This window comes from Dermacentor andersoni, chromosome 10 (genome assembly GCF_023375885.2).
Source record: "Dermacentor andersoni chromosome 10, qqDerAnde1_hic_scaffold, whole genome shotgun sequence".
Classification (NCBI taxonomy): Eukaryota; Metazoa; Arthropoda; class Arachnida; order Ixodida; family Ixodidae; genus Dermacentor; species Dermacentor andersoni.
The window spans coordinates 61,816,057-61,836,029 of record NC_092823.1 but is presented as its reverse complement, the minus strand read 5'-3'; the positions used below and the strand labels follow the sequence as shown (position 1 = coordinate 61,836,029).

The 19,973-nt window shown below is 47.9% G+C and overlaps 1 protein-coding gene across 2 annotated transcripts in view; it reads right to left on the bottom strand.

Annotated features, from left to right (window-relative positions):
• Window positions 1–12,717, bottom strand: part of LOC126543852 (uncharacterized) — a 28,033-nt gene extending 15,316 nt beyond the window's left edge. Inside the window, exons 1-3 of one of the 2 annotated variants that reach the window (XM_055078449.2) lie at window positions 12,616–12,717; window positions 10,787–10,914; window positions 1,122–1,148 (exon numbers count right to left, since the gene is read on the bottom strand). In XM_055078449.2, coding sequence (XP_054934424.1) covers window positions 1,122–1,148; window positions 10,787–10,914; window positions 12,616–12,632 — 172 coding nt within the window. In that variant the 5' untranslated portion in view covers window positions 12,633–12,717. The remainder of the gene's footprint in view (window positions 1–1,121; window positions 1,149–10,786; window positions 10,915–12,615) is intronic. The other variant, XR_008615285.2, reaches the window with a different exon arrangement.
• Window positions 12,718–19,973: the final 7,256 nt, after the last annotated feature.

Genomic DNA, 19,973 nt, shown 5'->3' with positions numbered 1-19,973 from the left:
ACAACACGAGTTGTTCACAGGACCTGCGATGAAGAGCTGACAAAAGGCATTGTAGGGTCGCATTTGAGTCGCCGAATAGTTGCCCACCAATTAGCCGGTTGGTGGTGATAAATACACGGCGCCTCGACGGGCAAAACAGCTCCGAACCGGTCGATGTTGTGAGGTCAGAAAACTTGGATCTTATGCTTATAGGGTGCGATTACCCTGCAGCAGCTGCACAGTACCGTGGTGCTGGCAGATTGGGTCCACGTACACGCGGGTGGCGCTGGAAGCGGTACCGCCTAATGTGCAGCGAGTGAGCTTCTGGAAATGCACACGACGTGGACTTCCTGGTTCCTACTGCCCATCAACTACCGAACCACACGGAGATGATGCAGCACTTGAGGCAAGAGGTCAGTCGACGCTTACGCTCGACTGCGCTCGCTTCGTGTTTTCCCCACTGCAAATGGAGATCCTTGTACAGCGGAAGCGAGCTGTTGCGGCCTACACGGCGGACGTAAAGCGGTGGTGAAAAGTGCCGGTCATTCGAGAGGCTCTTCCGAAATTCTCCCCAGGGATGGCGCCAGTGTTTGCAGAATGTGCGAACACTGCTCCCCTGACCGCCGCCTGGATTTTGGAACAGTTGCTCTAGGAATGTTCAGGCTTCGCTAACTTTCGAGAACAGTATTTCTCCAGGCAAGTACAAGGATCGGTGCAAGTCAAGCATGCACAGGTTATCCATGATTACACACTTAATTCTGGCACCCTTCAATGTGAAAATGAAGCAGTGCGCATGGATATGCAAATGTCTATAAGCCTTGAAGCATTTTTGGAAGACATGTTGGTAGTGATGCACTTTTTATGGCGAAAACGAAAATCAGATATCCTCTGATCATTCCGTACATTGCAATTCTTATCTAAGTACTAAATTGTATATCTGAAGTGTGCAGACATCTTCAGTTTGGTCTTTCAACAATATGAATGTCAGACAATTGTTATATTATTACAACGCTGTTTGCCAGCAGGTATTAGGCAATCGCAAAAAAAAAGAAATATAAGACGATATAGAGTACTGACGCCAATGATGTTAGGGACTGGAGAAGCAACAAAAATTGCATAAATATACTCATAGATCACCTTACCTCTTCCATAGGCACACTTCAGAGGTTCTGTAAAATATAAGAACAGAAAAAAATATACACAGATATTTGTTTAAAGACATCTGTGACGTCACAATGAAGGAAAGCCTCAGCACACATATAATGAACACTAAGAAATAGTCATTCAGCAATGTTCGCAAACTGTCCATTAGGCAGATCAAAACAAAATTCCGGCCGGACCCATATGATGTGAATCACGAAAATCTCTAGCATAGTAGCGATCGGAAGCATCCTGTTCCGAATGCCCTTCATCTAGAGGGAATATATAGAGGTACGTTTTGGAAATATAAGGTGCTGAAAGAACTTTAAAAAATTAAGCAATACATTCCCTACCATGCAGTAATCAGGCTATTCAATGAACGAAAAGCCTGTAATATTTAGTGTGCGTGAATAAAAGTAAGGTATATATAAACCGACCACATACAACGAAATTGCGCAGCACTTTTATCTCGGCAGGAGAGACTTTCCCCTTCCACACAAGAAGTTAAACAGAGCGCAGGCATTGACCCTCAGATTATTGCAAACAGGCTCATATCCCAGCCCGGCTTTATTCCACAAAATTTATCCCGACACCTATGCCACTAGTTCTTGCAGGCACTGCAATGACATCGCTAGCCTAGACCATATCCTCTGGCGTTGCCCCTCGTTACGAGGCACAGAACAAATCAATGAAGACAAGTGGCTCTCCGCTATCAAGAGCCTCGATGCCGGTGCGCAACTATGGGCTGTCCAGAGGGCCCACGATGCGGCGGTCGGGCAAGGCCTGACTGTCCCAACGTGGGAGCGGCCCGCAGCGCGCTGAGTCGCGTACCTCAGGACCTTATTAAAGTTTTGCATCCATCCATCCATATGTAAAAAAGCTGTTGCTACGTTCCGTCTGCTTAACAAAACGGGGTATTGGTGCTTTAGGTAAATTGTTCTTTGCGTGCTTTCTTTCGTTGCGATAGGTAAAGCAACCACAAGGGAACACAGCTCCACGCGTGCTTGTCACATTACGCGCCCAAAATGGATGTTTTGCTTCAGAAAACAATTGTACACATTTGTTTCAAAACTACTTGGCGTGATGCGATAGCTGTCGTACAAATACCTTCGTAATATTATTTTGCGGAGGGAGTTTTTCTTCTTATTGCAAACGTACTTGAATTATGATTTAATAATTCAGAGCCTATAAAGCTATAGTACTACATTTTCCGGCAGCGAAATGTGCAAGAGCATGCACTACATAAATATCGTTTATATTGTAAATATACTGTTCGGATGGACGGCAGAATTTTAAACGCGTAACGTACGATGTTCGAAGCTTAAGTCCTACATGGTCTGCTAAATTTGAAGCGTATCTTTCTTTGCTTAGCCTATATTTTTATGGTCTGACATTTATAAGCATTTATATATAATTATCGTGACGGTGAAGAATCAGACCATGGCAGAGCTGTGGGTAACGAAACTACCTCTATTGGGCAAACTCTGGCCCGCAAAAGCAAGTTTTAGTCGGGCACAACAATAGTTACGAGCCCATGCGTCGATAATAAAATCTGTGGAGGGGGGTATATTCTGTAGAGCTGACCTAGTGCACTGTCCGTTTCGGCCGTCGCTGACAGGCTGGCGCAATGCGAGCGAGACGGAGGCGGGAGGAGGCGCCTGGCCTACGCCTCCTAGGTAGCAGGCCTGTGCATTCCGTTTTCTGACGCCGTGCTACTTGCGCCGAAATTTCAAATGCCAAGCCCGCCGTGACGAAAGCGGTGACGTCAAACTCACAGCGGCATCCTCGTGAGCATCCCCATTAGATTTTATGGCAGTCGGGCAAGGTAACTTTACGCGAGAGATCGAAGTGAACAGGCCTTGTGGTATGAAGGAAGTGTTGGCCTGCTTCGGTCTGCTGAAGCACGGCCAATCGGCACTCCAGCCCAGCAGCCGAGATCGACCGTCTACGACGTGCACAATTATAACCACCCCCTCCCATTTGAATTGAGAGCACAGCGCGTTCGTTATTTATACATGACTCGTACTGGTCGGAGGTTCCAGCGTACTCGCTGCATGCATGGTGCACTCGTGCCTTCAAGAAAGCGCAATATTTGCTTTGTGCATTCAGTGCAAAAGCGCAAGGCTCGGCACCAGCATAGACAATCGGCAGAATTAATGACCACAATCGAGAACGTTCTGGTCCATGAAGGCGGCCCTGCGCCGAGCGATAAATTTAAGTTAGCAGGTGAAAGAGAGGTCACCGGAAAAAGGACAATGTACAGGCGCAGCCACTGCTATCGGCCGCACGGCATTCCGTGGCAGCGCTCCGCGAAGCGCTTGTGTGTGTGTGTGTGTGTGCGTGCGTGCGTGCGTGTGTGTGTGTGTGTGTGTGTGTGTGTGTGTGTGTGTGTGTGTGTGTGTGTGTGTGTGTGTGTGTGTGTGTGTGTGTGTGTGTGTGCGCGTGCCTGCGCGCACATGTGTGTGAGGAAATCGATGTTGAGAAATAAATTTATCCACGATGTTTCAGCCATGAACCGGCCTTTATCAAGAACGGTTTCGCAGACGTAACGACAGCGTAACGGCCGGTAGTGACAGCGCCACATTGAGCAGCCAGATCCCGACCGAAGCTACGATATAAGTGGTTGTTTCTTTAACGTGGATTTCTTCAAATCGCCATACAATTCCCACGAACTTTTCTTTCAGCTATGTGCATCTACAAGAAAGCAGCAGTCTGGGGCCAAAATGGTTCTCGCTGCGCCCGGAGAGCGCCTGCTGTGCGTTCGCCACCGTCGCCACGACAGTTTGAGTCTGGTGACATTCGGCCCTGCGTCCCTCGACGAACTCCGCGCAAGGGAGGACCTGGAACGTCGTGCCACTCGTATGCTGGCCGAGTGGCTAAGTCAACGGGCCACCAACATCGATATCCCTGTGGATCCCCCCTGCCTACTACCGCCTCGAAGCCTCTCGAGGACGGCCCCCCAGTACAGGAGCCCCATGCTTCGGTCCCGCTCCCCACCTCCGACGACGAGGACATGGATATGTCCAGCTCCCGGAAACGCGCCCGCGAAACCGAGAGCGAGGACGAGGAGGCAACCGGGCGACGCAAGCAGCACGTCGAGCACTCCCCTCCCCCAAATCGGAGCAGCACACGGCAGCCAGCTGCCACGTGCAGCAACCGGACCACGGCAGCGCCATTACCCCACACTCGGGCGAAACAGCCGCCACCTCCTCCCCGCCTGCCGCCCAAGACGGAGCCCCGGATGGGTGGATGCATGGATGTTATGAGCGTCCCCTTTGGAACGGGGCGGTGGGTTGCGCCACCAAGCTCTTGCTATTATAGTGCATTATGTCCTACCTAGGTTAAACAATAAAAAAACGTAAAAAACACACTATGAACTCCCACAATGAAATTTTCTGATCCCCTATTGCGAACTGTACTTTTGTAGGTCTCCGTCTTTTCTCGTTTCCCTACTTCCACCAATCCTCCAATCGCCTCTTACTAATCCCTATTGCGGACATGCTTACTTTTCCACTGCTCACGCTGAACCCAAGGGCTTCAAGACGCCAGTGGTACCTGAATCGACCACTGGGTAGACGTGTTCACATTCTAATAAAACATGCTCCATAGTTTCCCTAGTTTTACCGCAGCAAGCACATCCTTGTTCGTTCTTATATCTCGCTTTATAGGTGCGTGTTCTAAGCCATCGCGATCTAGGTTCGAAAAGTAATGAGCTTCCCTTTGAGTTATCATAAATTGTTTCTTTCCTGATTTCTTTTTTCCTCTTAAGTAGTTACTCATGGTAGGTTTCTTTTCCACCTGTGAGATTATTTCAGCCTCTCTGATTTTCCGCTTGACCTTCTTTGTTGCTGTGTTGCCCACCCTACAGGCCACGCACTAGCTGGTAAGCTTTCTAGTTCTTTTCCTCCACTGTGAATCAATGTTTTTCCTGTACAAATACCTGAACACTCTTTCAGCCCATTTACTTTCTTCCGTATTCCTCAGCCGTTCTTCATACTCAATTTTACTGCGAACTTCGAAACTAGTCCAGCCCATATCACCCTGCACAGCCTCATTTGTAATCTTCCAGTGAACGCCCAATGCGAGGCGACCCACTGACCTTTGGTTCCCGTCGAGTCCTGATTGTACCCCTGGTTTAAAGCAAACAACCGCATTGCCAAAAGTAAGTCCTGGAACCATTACAACTTTCCGCATACCTCTGAGGACCTCGTACCTATTGTATCCCCATAGCGCTCTGTGCTTCATTATGGCTGCATTTCTCTTCCCTTACACTGTTATTGTTTTTTTCTGCGTTTCCATATATCTATTGCCTTAATTTATCCATATACCAATGTATTTATATTCTGTTACCCGAGGTATTTCCTGGCCCTGTATATCCACTGTCTGTTCACTGTTTTCATTGAATACCATAACACCTCATTTTATAACACTAAATTTCAAACCTAAATTGTTGCCTTCCTGTCCACAAATATTAGCCAGACGTTGCAAATCACTTTGCTTGTTAGCTAGCAATACAATGTCATCCGCATAAAATAAACCTGGTAGCTGCTGCTCTACCACTGTACCCGCCTGTTTGCATGAGAGATTAAACCCGGTATTACTTCCTTCTAGCGCCCTCTCCATCCTCACCATGTACACCATAAACAGCAGCAGGGATAAAGGGCACTCCTGCCTCAGTCCCTTGTTGATATGAACTTTCTCTTCACTCCTCATCCGTTCCCATTGAACGCAAACGGTATTTTTAGGTAAATCTCTCTGAAAACATGTAGACAATCATCGCCTAAGCCTTCACCTTCCAGAATATCCCACAAAATGTTGCGGTCTACGTTGTCATAGGCTCCTGTAATGTCTAAAAAGGCCACATACAACGGTCTGTTTTCTACTTTTGATATTTCAATACACTGAGTAAGAACAAACAAGTTATCATCCAAACGCCTACCTATTCTGAAGCCAATCTGAAGCTCTCCCGAAATGCCATTATTCTCTGCCCATGCTTGAAGCTTTAATTTGATTGCCTGCATTGCTAGCCTGTATATTACCGATGTAATGGTCAACGGTCTATACGAGTGAATGCTATGTTTCACCCCTTTGCCTTTATAAATTAAATTCATTCTACTTTGTCGCCAACTGTCTGGTATTCGTCTATCTTTTTAAGTTTTTTCCACTGCTTTCACCAGAGCTTCCTTACTTTTTGGCCCTAGTTCATTAATCAGCTTAACGGGAACCTCGTCTAGCCCTGTGGCTGTGCGCTTAGGAATTTTCTCTTCCGCTTTCCTCCAGTTGAAATTTGTCAGCCCCAGCTCCTTTTCCACCTGGGTCTCTTTCATGCTCTTGTTTTCTTCAAATACAACCTCGTCACTGCCTTGGAATTATTCGGCTGTTACTTTTAGGTTGTAATTTATTGCCGCTTCTCCTTTCAGTCTGTTTTCATCTTCGTCTAGGATATGTTGCTGTATTGTTGTTTACTTCCTGCCTAATTATTTTATGTGGTTCCAAAATATTCTAGGTGCGGCCTTATTTTTCTGACAACCAACGTTCACTTTCATCTTTTAATTTTGCTTGCACCAGTATTTTAACCATAGGCTTTTTCTCCAGGTATAGTTCCCATTTACTGGTTAGTTCATCCTGCGGCAACAGCGCCTTCTTTGCCTGCCTGTGTCTCGGGATGCTTTCTGTCGTTCGGCGACCGCTTCCCGTATCTCCCTATTCCACCAGCTTTTCGGTTTTCTTTTTCCTTTCCATCGAATTTGTTGTTTCTCTTTCCGTATTTCTGTCGTTATTACACTTAGAAGCTCACTATATTCCCACTCTTGATCTGGCCATTTGCCAAGTTCTTCCTCGACTCTAGTGACTATATTTGTTATTTGTTCAGCGTTCAAATTTGGACTGGCCATTTTGCACTCCTTGCTGCCTTTCCCAACTACATATCCCATTTTCTAAAAGATGCGTTTATGGTCAGTCCCTATGCTGCTATACCCTTCCTCATCAATGACCATTTCTCTCAACTTATCATGAATTCCTTCTGTTATCAGACACCATCGGCCCTGTTCTCTATCAATGGTCGATTGCCGGTTTCCCACATCCCACGTGATCTGCGCTTCACACTTAGGCCCTGTATTCACGATAACAAGGTTATGTTGCTCACAAAGGTCTAGCATTGACTTCCCGTTGTTGTCGGTATAGCCATCTAAATCCTGTATGTGGGCATTCATGGTACCTAATAGGATAATTTCTGTACCATCCCCGAAATACTTATATCAGCGCTTATGCATTCCACTAACTCTTTATTCTTCTCTGTGCAATTATTTCCGGTCCAGAAATACGTAACGCCCAGCCAAGGTTTTTGCCCACTCATTGTACCTGACAACCAAAGATGCTATTCACATTTTGAATTTACTCTTTTCCATTTGGCTCTCTGATGGATGAGCATTCCGACTCCCCCTCCCTTTCTTTCCGATTTAGACCTGTTGCACCCTTCCCAAACATAATTCTCAATCACTGGCGGCTCTTCTGAGTCTCCAAGGTGCGTTTCTGTAACCGCATACACCCCTATTTGTTCTCTATTTACCTGCTCCTCAATCTCTGCCCACTTTTCCTTTCTTCTGCCGCCCTGCATGTTTATGTAGCCTATTGCATGGCGAGCTCTCTTGCTTTCCTCCTTTTTCTGTTATCGACGGAGATGCTCTTCTGAGGTTCCCCTAGGGGACCTTCTTCATTACTACTTACTCTGGCCTCCTGAGTGCCCGTGGGCCCCGTAAAAAAGCAACAGCGCGACCACCAAGTCGCCAGCGAACTTCTGATGCCAGCCTGTAATTGAAGTGGACCCTGTCTTGTTTAAAACCACCACACCTTCTCACTTCCCTGTTTACTTCGGCAATCTCGAAGCCTTTCTCTCGGCTCATTTTCCATATCACCTCATTAGGAGCCACTACGGCTCTTTGTACATGACTGTCACGTACAGGCACCTCCGGCACGGTGCACACCATGATCTGCACTTGTGGGCATAGCTCGCGCAAGTCGTCCACCCCTTTGGCCAAGCGCTGGGCTAGTTCTGTCCCTTTCCTGTTTAGGAGGTAATTTAGCCCACCTGCTACTACGACAAGGTTGCGCACGTGGGCATTTTCCGCGAGCTCTTCTTTTGCTCGCTCCACAACAGAACCCAGTGTCCGCCCTGGAAATGTCCCTACTGCTACTATTTATCACCTTTCGCCCTTTCCACAATTGCTTCTGAGCACCTAGCCAGGTTTGTGTCGCCAGCGATAATCACCCTTTCACTCACTCCTACATCTCCCTGCTTCCCTTTGTCCTTTCCCGCCTGATTCGGACTCGACAAGGGATATTGCCCCTGTGCTCCTGCTTTTTCCGCGTGGCGGCCTCTAGGTAGGTGCCGCTCTTTCCAGCTAGCCGTTCATGTTGCCCGCATTTCACGTACTTTGCTAGCATTCCCTCTCCTTTCACGTAGGGGGCCTGCGTTCCATTGTCACGCACATTCTCGTTCCCAATGGCGGCCCTGTTCAGCTTTCCTCGGCTGCTTCAAGTCTTTCTTCAACTATCTTCCGTGCGTCACGCTCCCTATTTATCTCATTTTTGAGCTATTTAACCTGTTTGACAAGCTCTTCCTGGAAAGCCTCCATATTAGGCAGCCTAGTTCCGACATCAAAGTGTGTGCCGGTTGACTCGATTCCCTCTCCATTCTCATCCGTCCCCTCATCTGCCTCGAGGGACGCCCCGCGCACTGCCTGCTTTCCCGGCTTTCTTGCCATGTATTGCACGGCTTTTTCTGATGCAAATACTGCAATACTATAATAATGCAGAGCACGTGCCTTTTAGCAACAACTGATACGCACAGGATCCAAATCCTCAAAATGTCGCAAAGCAACTTTCACCACTGTATCAAAAGCAATCAATGCCGCGGAGACCCAAGGTATGACACGCTCTCGCCCGCGCTCAACCACGCGGCCACGCTCTCACTTTCCTACCAAAACACACAGTAAAACCACTAATAGCTATTAGTCTTGCCACCTCCAAGCTACCATTTAAGGGCTACAAACGCTCGATGTCCCACCCGGCTGCACGTGTTGAAGCACGTGGCGCGAAAGGACGCTCTAACCATCCTGCAAAACCAACTGTACACGAAACACACCTGCGCACACGAAATATGAGACAAAAAAAAAAGAACGAAAAAGGAAAACCGCCCAAATGCTATTTAAAGGCAAAAAAATCAGCAAATCAATAAGAGAGGCAAGCACGCATGCACAAAAACTTACGATTTCGTCGTCGCTACGGAGCCCCAAAAAGCACGACCATTCGCCACAAATCTCAAGCAACTCCGTAAGGGGCGAGCGCCACCTCTCGACATTCCGCCGAGGTTGCAGCGGCCTCCTTCGAGCCCCCTTGCGAGCGAGAGCGCGCCCGGCACCTCCCTCGACGCGCTGTCTGCTCCTGATGGCGGCGCCTCCCCTGCAGCGTCTGCTAGCGAACCAGGTTCAAACGAGAACACTGCCGACGCGATGGAGCTGACGGACTCTTTCGTCACAGCTAGGCCCTGAGCACCCCGCGGCGCAGTTTCTGAAGGACCCACCACGCCAGCCTGCTTCGCGGCCAAAGCCAAAGGAGAAGAAGAAGCAGAAGCAGAGAAAGGAGCCTACCGATGTTTCACGTTCGTCTCCCGGGGCTACGGACGACTCGCGGCGCCCACCCGCTACCCTAGTCACCCTTAGCGTGCCTTCAGAGGCAATACAGAGAGCGACACCATCCGCCCGCGAGGCCACCGCGTACGACTTGACCCTGGTGCAGTCAAAGGGGGACCAGCGGCGTGCACGAGCCATGGAGGCTGCTGCACTCCCGGTGTACCCTGCGGTCGTCGGTACGGTACTCTTCCGTCCTTCGGCGCCCGGCGGAGCCTTCCGACGAGCAGCGCGTTAACGTTAACCATAAACGCAACATCGTGGCCGCCGATACTACCACCCGGGGAGTGCCAGGAGGAGCTGCTGGCAGTCACTGAGCTGGACGGAATCCCGGTGACTGCCCGACTGCCGGCCGAGCGCGGCAAGAGCACCGGCTTCCTGCAAGGAGTGGTCGGGTTGCCCGCGGACGCGGACCTGCTAGGAGCCATCGAGTCTAGCGTTGCCGTGCTGTCGCCAACGAGGGACGGGACCACCATCAACATCCGATTCGCGGGACCGGTCCCCCCTGAACACGTGCGCCTTTTCAAGCTCGGGATCTGCGTGACGCCTGCCAGGCCCCATCCAGTGCAGTGTCGGCAGTGCGGCCGCTTCGGGCACGTGCTGGAGTCCTGCAGACGGCCGACCGACTGTGGGACCAGATGACCGACAGTCCGTTTCAGGAACTGCGGGGGCCCCCATATGGCCTACACTTCCGCCTGCCCCAAATGGCAAGAATAACGGAAGGTGGCCACTATAATGGGTTCCTCCACCTCGGCATTGTCGAGGCGTGCTATCAGGGCAGCAGTCCGGGAGGAGAATCAGCCGCAACAGTCCTCCTAACCCCCAGCGCGGTCCTATGCCAGCGCGCTGAAGGGCCCCAGCCCTGCACCCAGGCCTCCGGTACCAGCCTCTCGTGCCTCCCAACGCCAGCAGACACAGGACACTGCTGCTCCACCTGCCCAAACTACTATAGGTCAGTTGGTAAAAAACCTGCTGCTCACCACACAAGCAGTCGGCACCATGCTGCCAGCTGACCATCCGCTCCGGGCCATCTGCCTGCAGGCAGTGGCATGTCAACAGCGACCCATTCACCATGGCTAGTCGCACATCGAAACGTCGGCCACGCATCCTGCAATGGAACGTGCGCACGCTGCACCATCACGTGCCGAACTGTCCGAACACCTACTCATGCACGAGTACGACGTGCTCGCGTTCCAAGAGATAAACACGCGTGACGGGGAGTGCAACCTTCCGGGATTCGTGGGATACCACAGTGCGACCACCTGCGAGTTACGGACTTGCGTCAACGTGCCGTGCTGTAATCCACTCCATCCAACCGGTCGCTCCCACGTGGAGCTTGGGTTTACTTGCGTGCGATAAAACTTTTTGCGTGGCCGTGTAACGTTTCCGCGCACTTTCGGCACATTTACGACCTCGCTATGCAAACTCTTCTTTCCTGAGGATCCGTTTTAGCAGCATTCTTAACTTTCCGTTGCATGCCGCTGCGATTTTGGACAAGCCACTGCAAGCTAAATAAGGGAAAGCGGGCCAATCGCAGATGCCGCCACAGCCCTCTTCATCCGGTCATAGATATTCAGTCCACTGGCTCGGCCCCATCGAATCCCTCTCCACTTGAGCGTGCTCCTGGCCTCTTGTCAGCCAATTAAATAAGACAAGCTGCTCAGTGTAGGCAATGTTATTCGTTTTTAAAGCAAACAAAAGTGACCTCCTGTAAACCGCCTGATGCTAGCGTCGGCGGTTACGCAAATTTGACGTCAGGAGATTGAATAAAAACATATTGGACTAGTTTTACGCTATAAGGCCCCAGGTGTCTATTACACATATTTGGTCCTTCTTTCTGTGTGCGCCTCTCCACAACATTCTTCATCCCACAAGGATCAAACATCGCCGACGCCCCACAGTATGCATCCACCTCAACTGGTGGTTGCACCTCGGCACAAACTTGCGAGAAGCTTAGTGCGTAAACGTGAATATCGCATGACACTAAAGTTACGACTACTGCGGTGCATCAGCATTGCGTGAGAGTACTTCGTGCATCAAATGAAAACAAATTCTAAGTGCTGCAAAATTTCAGCGGCGCAAATAAACGAAGACACAGCAACACGTGTGCGCAGGACCAGTGCTGTATATGTTCTTCCTGTGTCCTCGTTTACTTGCGCTGGCTGAACTTTCAGTATGTAGCACCAAAGGGGCCAAACTGAAGTACTCCTCTGATAATAGTAAGCAACACATTTAGTTGTAGTTCTCATTTTAATTTTAACTTACTAGCTAAACACGATACCTTCGTCGAAAAAAGTAGGCAGGAATATGGCGATTCCTCAGCATTAGCTACGAACACATGCACTGCTGGGTACACGACAATTATAAATTACTGCCTTTCTTTGATAGTGCTTCGAGAACAAAAGTCCCTCATATTGCCTGGCAAGTACTTTGAGACACATAAGCTTCGTAACCTTGTTGGTGCATGTAGCACAAGTAAAGATTGGCTGGTGGTTGACAACATGGGATAATAAAGACAAAACACGGTGTTCAACCATAATTTGACCTCTATGTCTGTATTATTCGAGTTCTGCGCATTCACTCTCATTTTCATTTTCATCTGCTTCGAATGTGGAGCAAAAACCTTGTCAAACACCTATTGCAGTGCCAATGTGAGCATGTAGCATATCAAGCCACTTATTCACTACGCTTACGAGTAAGCATTGTGGAGCGATTTATAATGCACTTTTCTCGCTATAAACGACCTTCTGACTAAACAACCATTCTGCTCCTATTCATTTTGAAATATATACCAAAAGAGTGAGCTTACTGCATTGTTGTTGGCATGGCACTTGTAAAAGTGAAGCCCAGAGAATCGCAACCAGAAATGTAACTCGCATCACGAGTGATGTGCAAACGTCGCCCAACTGCGCTGTACTGCAACAAATAATTTATTTCGTCACGCGGAGAAATGACGCTACCGCCCAGTACAGCTGTGGACAAACACTTGCGTTTAAGCGCCCTCGCATGTACATTGTTCTATGCTTTTCCATTGTTATGCACCTTTCTATTGCATCGCATACACAATCGCTGGTCTCACACAACTGAAGCAAGCATATTTACCGCAATAAATGCTATGTGACTACGTACCGCAACTTTTCAATGCGTGCCTTTGAGGGAATAGTTTCGGGACCAGCGGTATTCATGTATTACCTTGGTCATTGTGCAGTTGTGTTATTTTTTGCATTTTTTTACCCCCTTTCAGAAACAGATGATCTAACATCTGGGGACGTATTCTAGGACGATCACTTTGTTGATACCATCGTTTCGGCTATCAGGCGCGCGCTGATTGGCTGGTTGGGCAAAACCGGATAAGCTGATTGGCTGGCCGAGCGAACTACGTCAAGTGAAGGCGATACTATCGCCGAGTGATCGACCGAGAATACGTCCCCAGGCTCACATAAAGTCAATGCTGATGGAGGGTGGTGATAACGACCTACGGCTCTTTAACCGTAATCAAGCTCTTTCGGCAATAGTGCCTTTCTGTTGTCCATGTCGTTCAGCTTGCGCTACAACAAAAAAATTTGCCGTACCAATTAGCCCCTATAGCTATTCTCATCGGCAATGGACGCCATTCTCATTAAAACACAAGTGATAAGTTAGTGAACGAACAAGCAGTGCATGTGCAGAAATCACAGAGGCCTACAGTAGGCTTCATTGGGCAGCATAATTCCGAATACCTTGTCGGCATTGTTAGTATTACGTCTATCTTCGGCGGAAAATACTCCAGCCAGATATCCACTGCATTGAGGCCACGTTCTGACGCGTGGACGCGTTTCTTTAGACAAGTTATTAGTCCTGCGGGCTGTAACTTTGCTTTCCATGCCGAAGCCCCAAGGTCTACATCAAGTAAACACGCTGTCCTTTGGCACAAAACAGGCTTGCGCAGCCGCGATTGACTACATGTTTTTGCACTGTCATGAGATTCTGTGGTGATGCATTATCTGTTACAATGGTTTTTGGAATAATAGCAATTGCGTGTAAGTCAAACGCAAAAGAAGAAATGGGAGTGATGTACGTGCGCTACGATGCTACTCATTGTTCTGGAGGCTACGGTTCTTCACGCTTTAAATCACACGAGCTTTGACAACCAATGTGCTGACACACATCCTTATGTATTGTCAACCAGCGATAATCTTGGACTGCGAAATTTCGCTAAACGTTGATGTTAACATCAGCTTTTATTTTAATCCATTGTAGGACCACAGTTTCAATCAGCTCTACAGTTACTTGTCCCTTACTGCAGCTCACTGAATTTAGGCCTGCAAATTCCCGGATTTCACGAGTCGATACATTCGAGTGTCGATGTGAACTTACCTTTCCTTTATGCAGGGCCAACTCTCACACTATAGGAGAATACGGGTCATCTTTAGTACGTTCTAAGGACTTGTCCGACTCCGCTCATTCCACCTCGCCTTAATATCAGCCGCTGGCTTTGCACTTCTAACGTCGCACTGCTGCCTATCTGTCAACGTCAGGCCTACAATCCTACCTTTCATCGCTCATTGCGCCGTCCTTAGCTAAACTTCAAGTTTATTTATCCTCACATTTCCCGCATAGTACCTTCATGCTGTCAAAATGCATTGCATATGTACTTTACTTTTCAAGAATGCTAGTGAAGCGGTATTCACGTGGCGGGGCCCTCGACCAGGAGGGAAGCGTCCCGTTATGATACCTCACGTTGCTTCGCGCTGCTGCCCCACTCACACGGAGTGTGCAGGGATTGAGAGGCAACAATTTTGGCAGACAGCTTTAGCTCCCCACAGTATGGATGCCAACCATGCGCACTTATGCGGGTATGCTGTGGTGAGCGATATAAAAAATGGAGTCGCTTCATTGTTCAGCTCTGACATGTCACCAGGTTTTCGCGTCGCTGATAATCAATACCTGCGAAGCGAACAGAACCGCCAAGGTCTAACGAACACGGCGGTGATTTTGATACTGCCTTTATAGAGCGAGTGATCGCGGCGTAATAGGTTACAAGTCGGCAAGATCCGCGCTGTCTCCCTCACCAAGAGGAGATGTTTTCTAACGACGCAGCAAAAGGAGCTGCCATCCCCCCAGCGATGCACAGGTGAGACCCTTGGCCCCGAAGAGGCATGACATTGTCGTCACGTGTTCCGCACTCCCTTCTGAGAAGCAAAGGATTTCTCACCCGAGCGAATACCATTTAAACTGGCACTCATCACCTGTAGTACATACAGGAAATGACCTCCAATCTATTTTTATTCGTTTGTCTACATATTAAGTTTTCGTCATCCGGATTCTTCTGCTACTACTTGACCAAGATAATTGCAGTACACATTACACGTATCAGCAGTTTGGCTAAAATGTCCACCCAGGGTTCACAAACGTAATAAAAAAAGGTTGAGTGAGCATCTCCATCGTCTGCGTCCGAAACGACTACACATTATTGGTGCTCGGTCACCATACACTAGCCGTTCTCACACAGACGTAGGCGCCTTTTCTTACGTAATGTCAAATAAAATACAACCTTTAATATTTCTTGCAGCGAAGACGCATAAGTCGAACGATGGATGTTAATACGCAAAACTACAACCAGTGCAGCAGTAATTTTCTAGGTTAAATGTACTTTATAGGTTTCGGTATAAAACGCATACACTATATGGTCTGTATTTCTGATGCTTCCTTTCGCCAAGTAAAGCAGCAACATTCCTACATGTAGACCATATCGGACGTAGAGCTTGCCAGCATGAGTTTGTTTGCTTTGTATGCATATAAAAATCACCTCGAGCGCGCAAAATAACGGCAAGCTGGGCAGCAGCACCCACTTCCCTGTGATGGATATGTCAAAATCTGTTGTCCCTCAGTCCCGCAACCACAAAACACAGCTGTGCATCATCATCATCGTCATCACACTTATCGTGCCCACTCTCACGATGACGGCCACTCCCATGCAGGCACCTACTTCTGTGGCGGGAAATGACTCCAGCCTATACCTGCAAAGCTCTAAATTTCATCAGACCCCCAAATCTTCTGCCCTATTTTGTTACCATTAGTACATCACTGGCTATCGTAATACGATATACTTGACGTATACAACTCTACTCCTTTATTTTAAAGTGACTTGCAGTATCAGCTACACCAGTTTGCTATCTTGCACATTTGGACAGGTTCCTCTCTCTCTTACCGGGCCTTTAACTTCAGGCCCTTAACACGTGTTCTGCGAAAATAAAACAAAGTGTGATTTCTCTATCCACGGCCATGGATATTTATTTTTTAAATACGTAAGCATTTCTTTCCTTACCTAACGAAAAGTGTGGGTCCGTCCGTCCATCCCGTAACACGATCGCTTTCAAGATAGGGCCCGAAGCAGCGAGCGAATTCACCTTCGTGCTGGCTATCGCTTCAACGCGAGCTAAGCGGTGAGAACACAGCTATCACGAAGCTATCAGCACTCGCCGCACTCTCCGCCCCCATCGCAGGTCGCTTTCCAGGTAAGGCCCGCGCCTTCGCCGGAGTATGGTTCATCACGGTCCATAATGCTTCGACGCGGACAGATAAGAGGCTAAAGAGCGATGACGGCTTATTATAATCGGAACGTCGCCAGTGCATCTGGTGCCGCCACCTGTGGCAGTTTGCTTGCGTCTACGATTCACCAGCGCCGTTGTCCGCAGCAGTTCGTGTCACCGCAGCCCTGTCGTTTACATTTATAGGATCAAGTCTCATAACATTCGTGACACCGGGCTATGCGGAGATGATCAAGTGGCGCATTGCTTACGCATACTTCTTTTACCGTTGGTTCTAGTTTTGTTAGAGCTGTATTATTTGATTCCTTGTATTTATACCGCGCGTAAAGTCATTCCGCAACGTGTCCTTGAAATATTTGTACTAACTTGTGTATTCTATATTCTACTGCATCACATAGTATTGTATTTCCTTGTTCACTTTGCACTCGAACTTGCCGTGTTTTTTTTTTAGTTAGTGAACTTAACCCCATTGTATTGTAATCATCCTGGCCTATGTATTACTCGCATGCGCTCTCAACGCATATCAAGAACTAAATGAATAAATATTCACAAATAATTACGGTCAATCCACTTCCAGTATCAGCTACACCAGTTTGATCTGTTGCTTATGTCGTCACGTCCCTCTCTCGTATCGGGCCCTTAACTTTAACTCTGTAACGCATTGTTCGATAGCTTGTTGCACAGTCATTTCCTTCTTCTCATGTTACCTCGTTATCCAAAAAGTTTTCTGCACAAAATTGCAAAATGCTTCCATACCATTGCTGCTAGTCTTAGGCTGGGTATGGATATTAATAAGAGGGCTATACCAACATGTCAATTGTATCATTGCCAACGGCCCCAAGTGGGAGACATGGGATCTTTGATAAAATCTGGTGAAGAAGCAGGGGTCCAAGAGAATGGTATCGCTCAACACTTGAGCGACACCAGGCTATAGTAGCTGCAGCCTCATGTGAGGGAACAGGTGTTGTGTGAAAATAAAACAGTTATTTCTTCATCAATGCCCATGGATATATACATATATATATATATATATATATATATATATATATATATATATATATATATATATATATAATAAATTACGGCAGTCAATTTATGATATCAGCTAAGCTTGTTTGTTTTGTTCCTGATGTCTCTATGTTCCTCTCTTTTACGGGGCCCTTCAGGTCTGTAAAGTATTGTGCTATCGCTTTTTGCGCGCTCATTTCCTTCTTCACAAGCAACCTTGCTATCCTCCAATTTTTTTGCACTAACTTAGACCAAATGCTTGAATATATTTGCTGCTAAAGTATAAGCGTAGGTCTGGATATCAATAACAGGACTGTACCAACAAGTGAATTGCACCAATACGAATAGCACCAAGCGGGAGGCATGAAACATTTAATAAAATCTTGAGAGAAAACAGGAGTTCGAGAAAAGGGCATCGCTCAACACGAGCGACAGAGGCCTGCAGTCGGTGCAGCCTCGTGCGGGGGAACACTTATTGTGTGAAACTAAAAGCAGTAGCTTCGCAAGAAAAGCGAACCATCAATTGCGATGGCAAATTAGTACACAGCTATACGAAGCAAGGACAGTAGTTTAATGGGCCTTGCAAATTTGCAAACATTCGCTTACTAATTGAATTAACAACCACGGTGTCAGCGCACACAAGCAAACATGAACACATCACACTTCATGAGCGCGACGCTCGCTGTCGAAACGCTGGTGCGAGCATGCGCGGCAGCAGCAGCGGACGGAGGGACCTTCGTGGTGTCTACAAAATAAAAGGATTATGGGTTCTAACATGCAAAAATCACTCTCTGATTATGCGGTACGCCGTAGTAGAGGACTCCGGAAATTTCGACCACCTGTGGTTCTTTAACGTGCACCTAAATCTAAGTACGCGGGTGTTTTCGTTCCTATCGAAATGCGGCCGGGATTCGATCCCGCAACCTCGTGCTCAGCAGCCCAACACCATAGACCTCAGACTCTGCCCAGGCGGCACTGCGAAAAAAACGGTCACCAGCGCCCCCATCGGAACCTTGGCACGAACTGAGTAGTGCAAGGAGAGCTGTCCGCAAGCGAAGGTGCATAGGCCACAATGGATCCTTCTCTTTCGTTTGTGTTGAGGCGCGGTTTCCTAACAATCAAGGACCTGGAAAGCTTCTTCCGCCCATCCACGCTTCGGAAAGGAAGCTCAACAGGGCGAAGTACGTGTACAATATAAAATAAAGTCTCAAGTGTTATTTCGGCGTGCTGCAACTCGCAAGTACAGAGAGCATCAGGTTTGTCTATAGGCATATCAGCATAAAAATATAAGCATTTCAAATTGGTTCATATTGAATATGTCCTGAATACAAGACTTATTAAGTATCTCCTATATTTTTATGCATTTAATCGTAATGTTCTGTCTCGCAATTATTTACAGAGAGTAAATCCTTTCATAGCCTTTTCCAGGGCAGCAAACAGAAAACGTTTTCCAAGGCAGCAAATAGCGCGCGATCATAACGAAAGTAAGCTTCCTTCTGCCTACGCGCTGCAGCTTTCTTTCTCGCTGGAGCTACGGCATCGCTCAGTACCTTAATTTGAACTTTTTGCAGATGCTTCGAGCAGCGAGCGCGGACACATAAATGTAAATAAACGCTACATTTTTTTCTTTACACATGTGCGTTATTTCGCAATTACTCATCCGGTGCTCCTACAGCAACTTTATTGCTCACATTTGAAAAACGCAGTCGAGCAGGCTCAGCACATTGCGAAGCGTGCTTGTTGTATCGGCGCAGGACATACAAAATACCGGAAGTAGGAATGAGCTCGCGATACAACGACGCTCCAGAACAAGATTTTGAATTCATAAACGAACTAAAATGTTTGGTTAAGCTGACCTGCCAAATCTCTCCGTTCTACTTGTTGAGTAAAGCGGAGGCGGATGTCTGTTAAAAGGCGGAAATATCGATGGCACATATGCGGGATGGTTCGCAACGTTGTTTTTTATGTTACCAACGAAGTGGCGGCTGCAGATTCTTGAGTTTTCGCTTGGTTACCACGGTCCTCCGTCAGGGCTACGCAACACAATTACAGAAGAACAAAATTGTCGCACTTTCTCATGCGAGCCGCAGTGTTGTAGGGAATGCAAGTAATCCGATAACCCAACAGGTTGAACGGCACGTATCCAGCGCTCTCCCCTTTCCCCTTCATACGATCGCGATGGAAATCGGTAAAACTGAACGTTGTTATTCCGTCCTTCACGTTCATGACAAGTTACAACACAACAGTAGCGTGGATTGCGGCGTTTCTTCGTAGCGCGCGGAGCTATCGCGGTTGCCGTTGTTTCCGTCATCAGTCTGATGAGTGAGCCAGCAAGCGCTTTATGGCAGCTCGGCGGCGCGTCCGACTAGAGTAGAAATTCATAGCTCTCTGTCTGGGTGTTAAATGCGCAAAGCACTCGCCATATGTACCAAAATCTAGTTAGATCGTTGTTTCGCAGTCGCTAGCTGCATAGGCAACTTAGCAAGGGAGTCGGGCTTCGCACTACTCAATTACTGCCTCTTCGCATCGGCAGGTGGCGCTACGCGTCTTGCAAAACTCCAGAGTCTGACGTCCATAGCCACTGAGCAACCACGGCGGGTTGCTGCAGTGTATAGCTTTAACGCAAGAG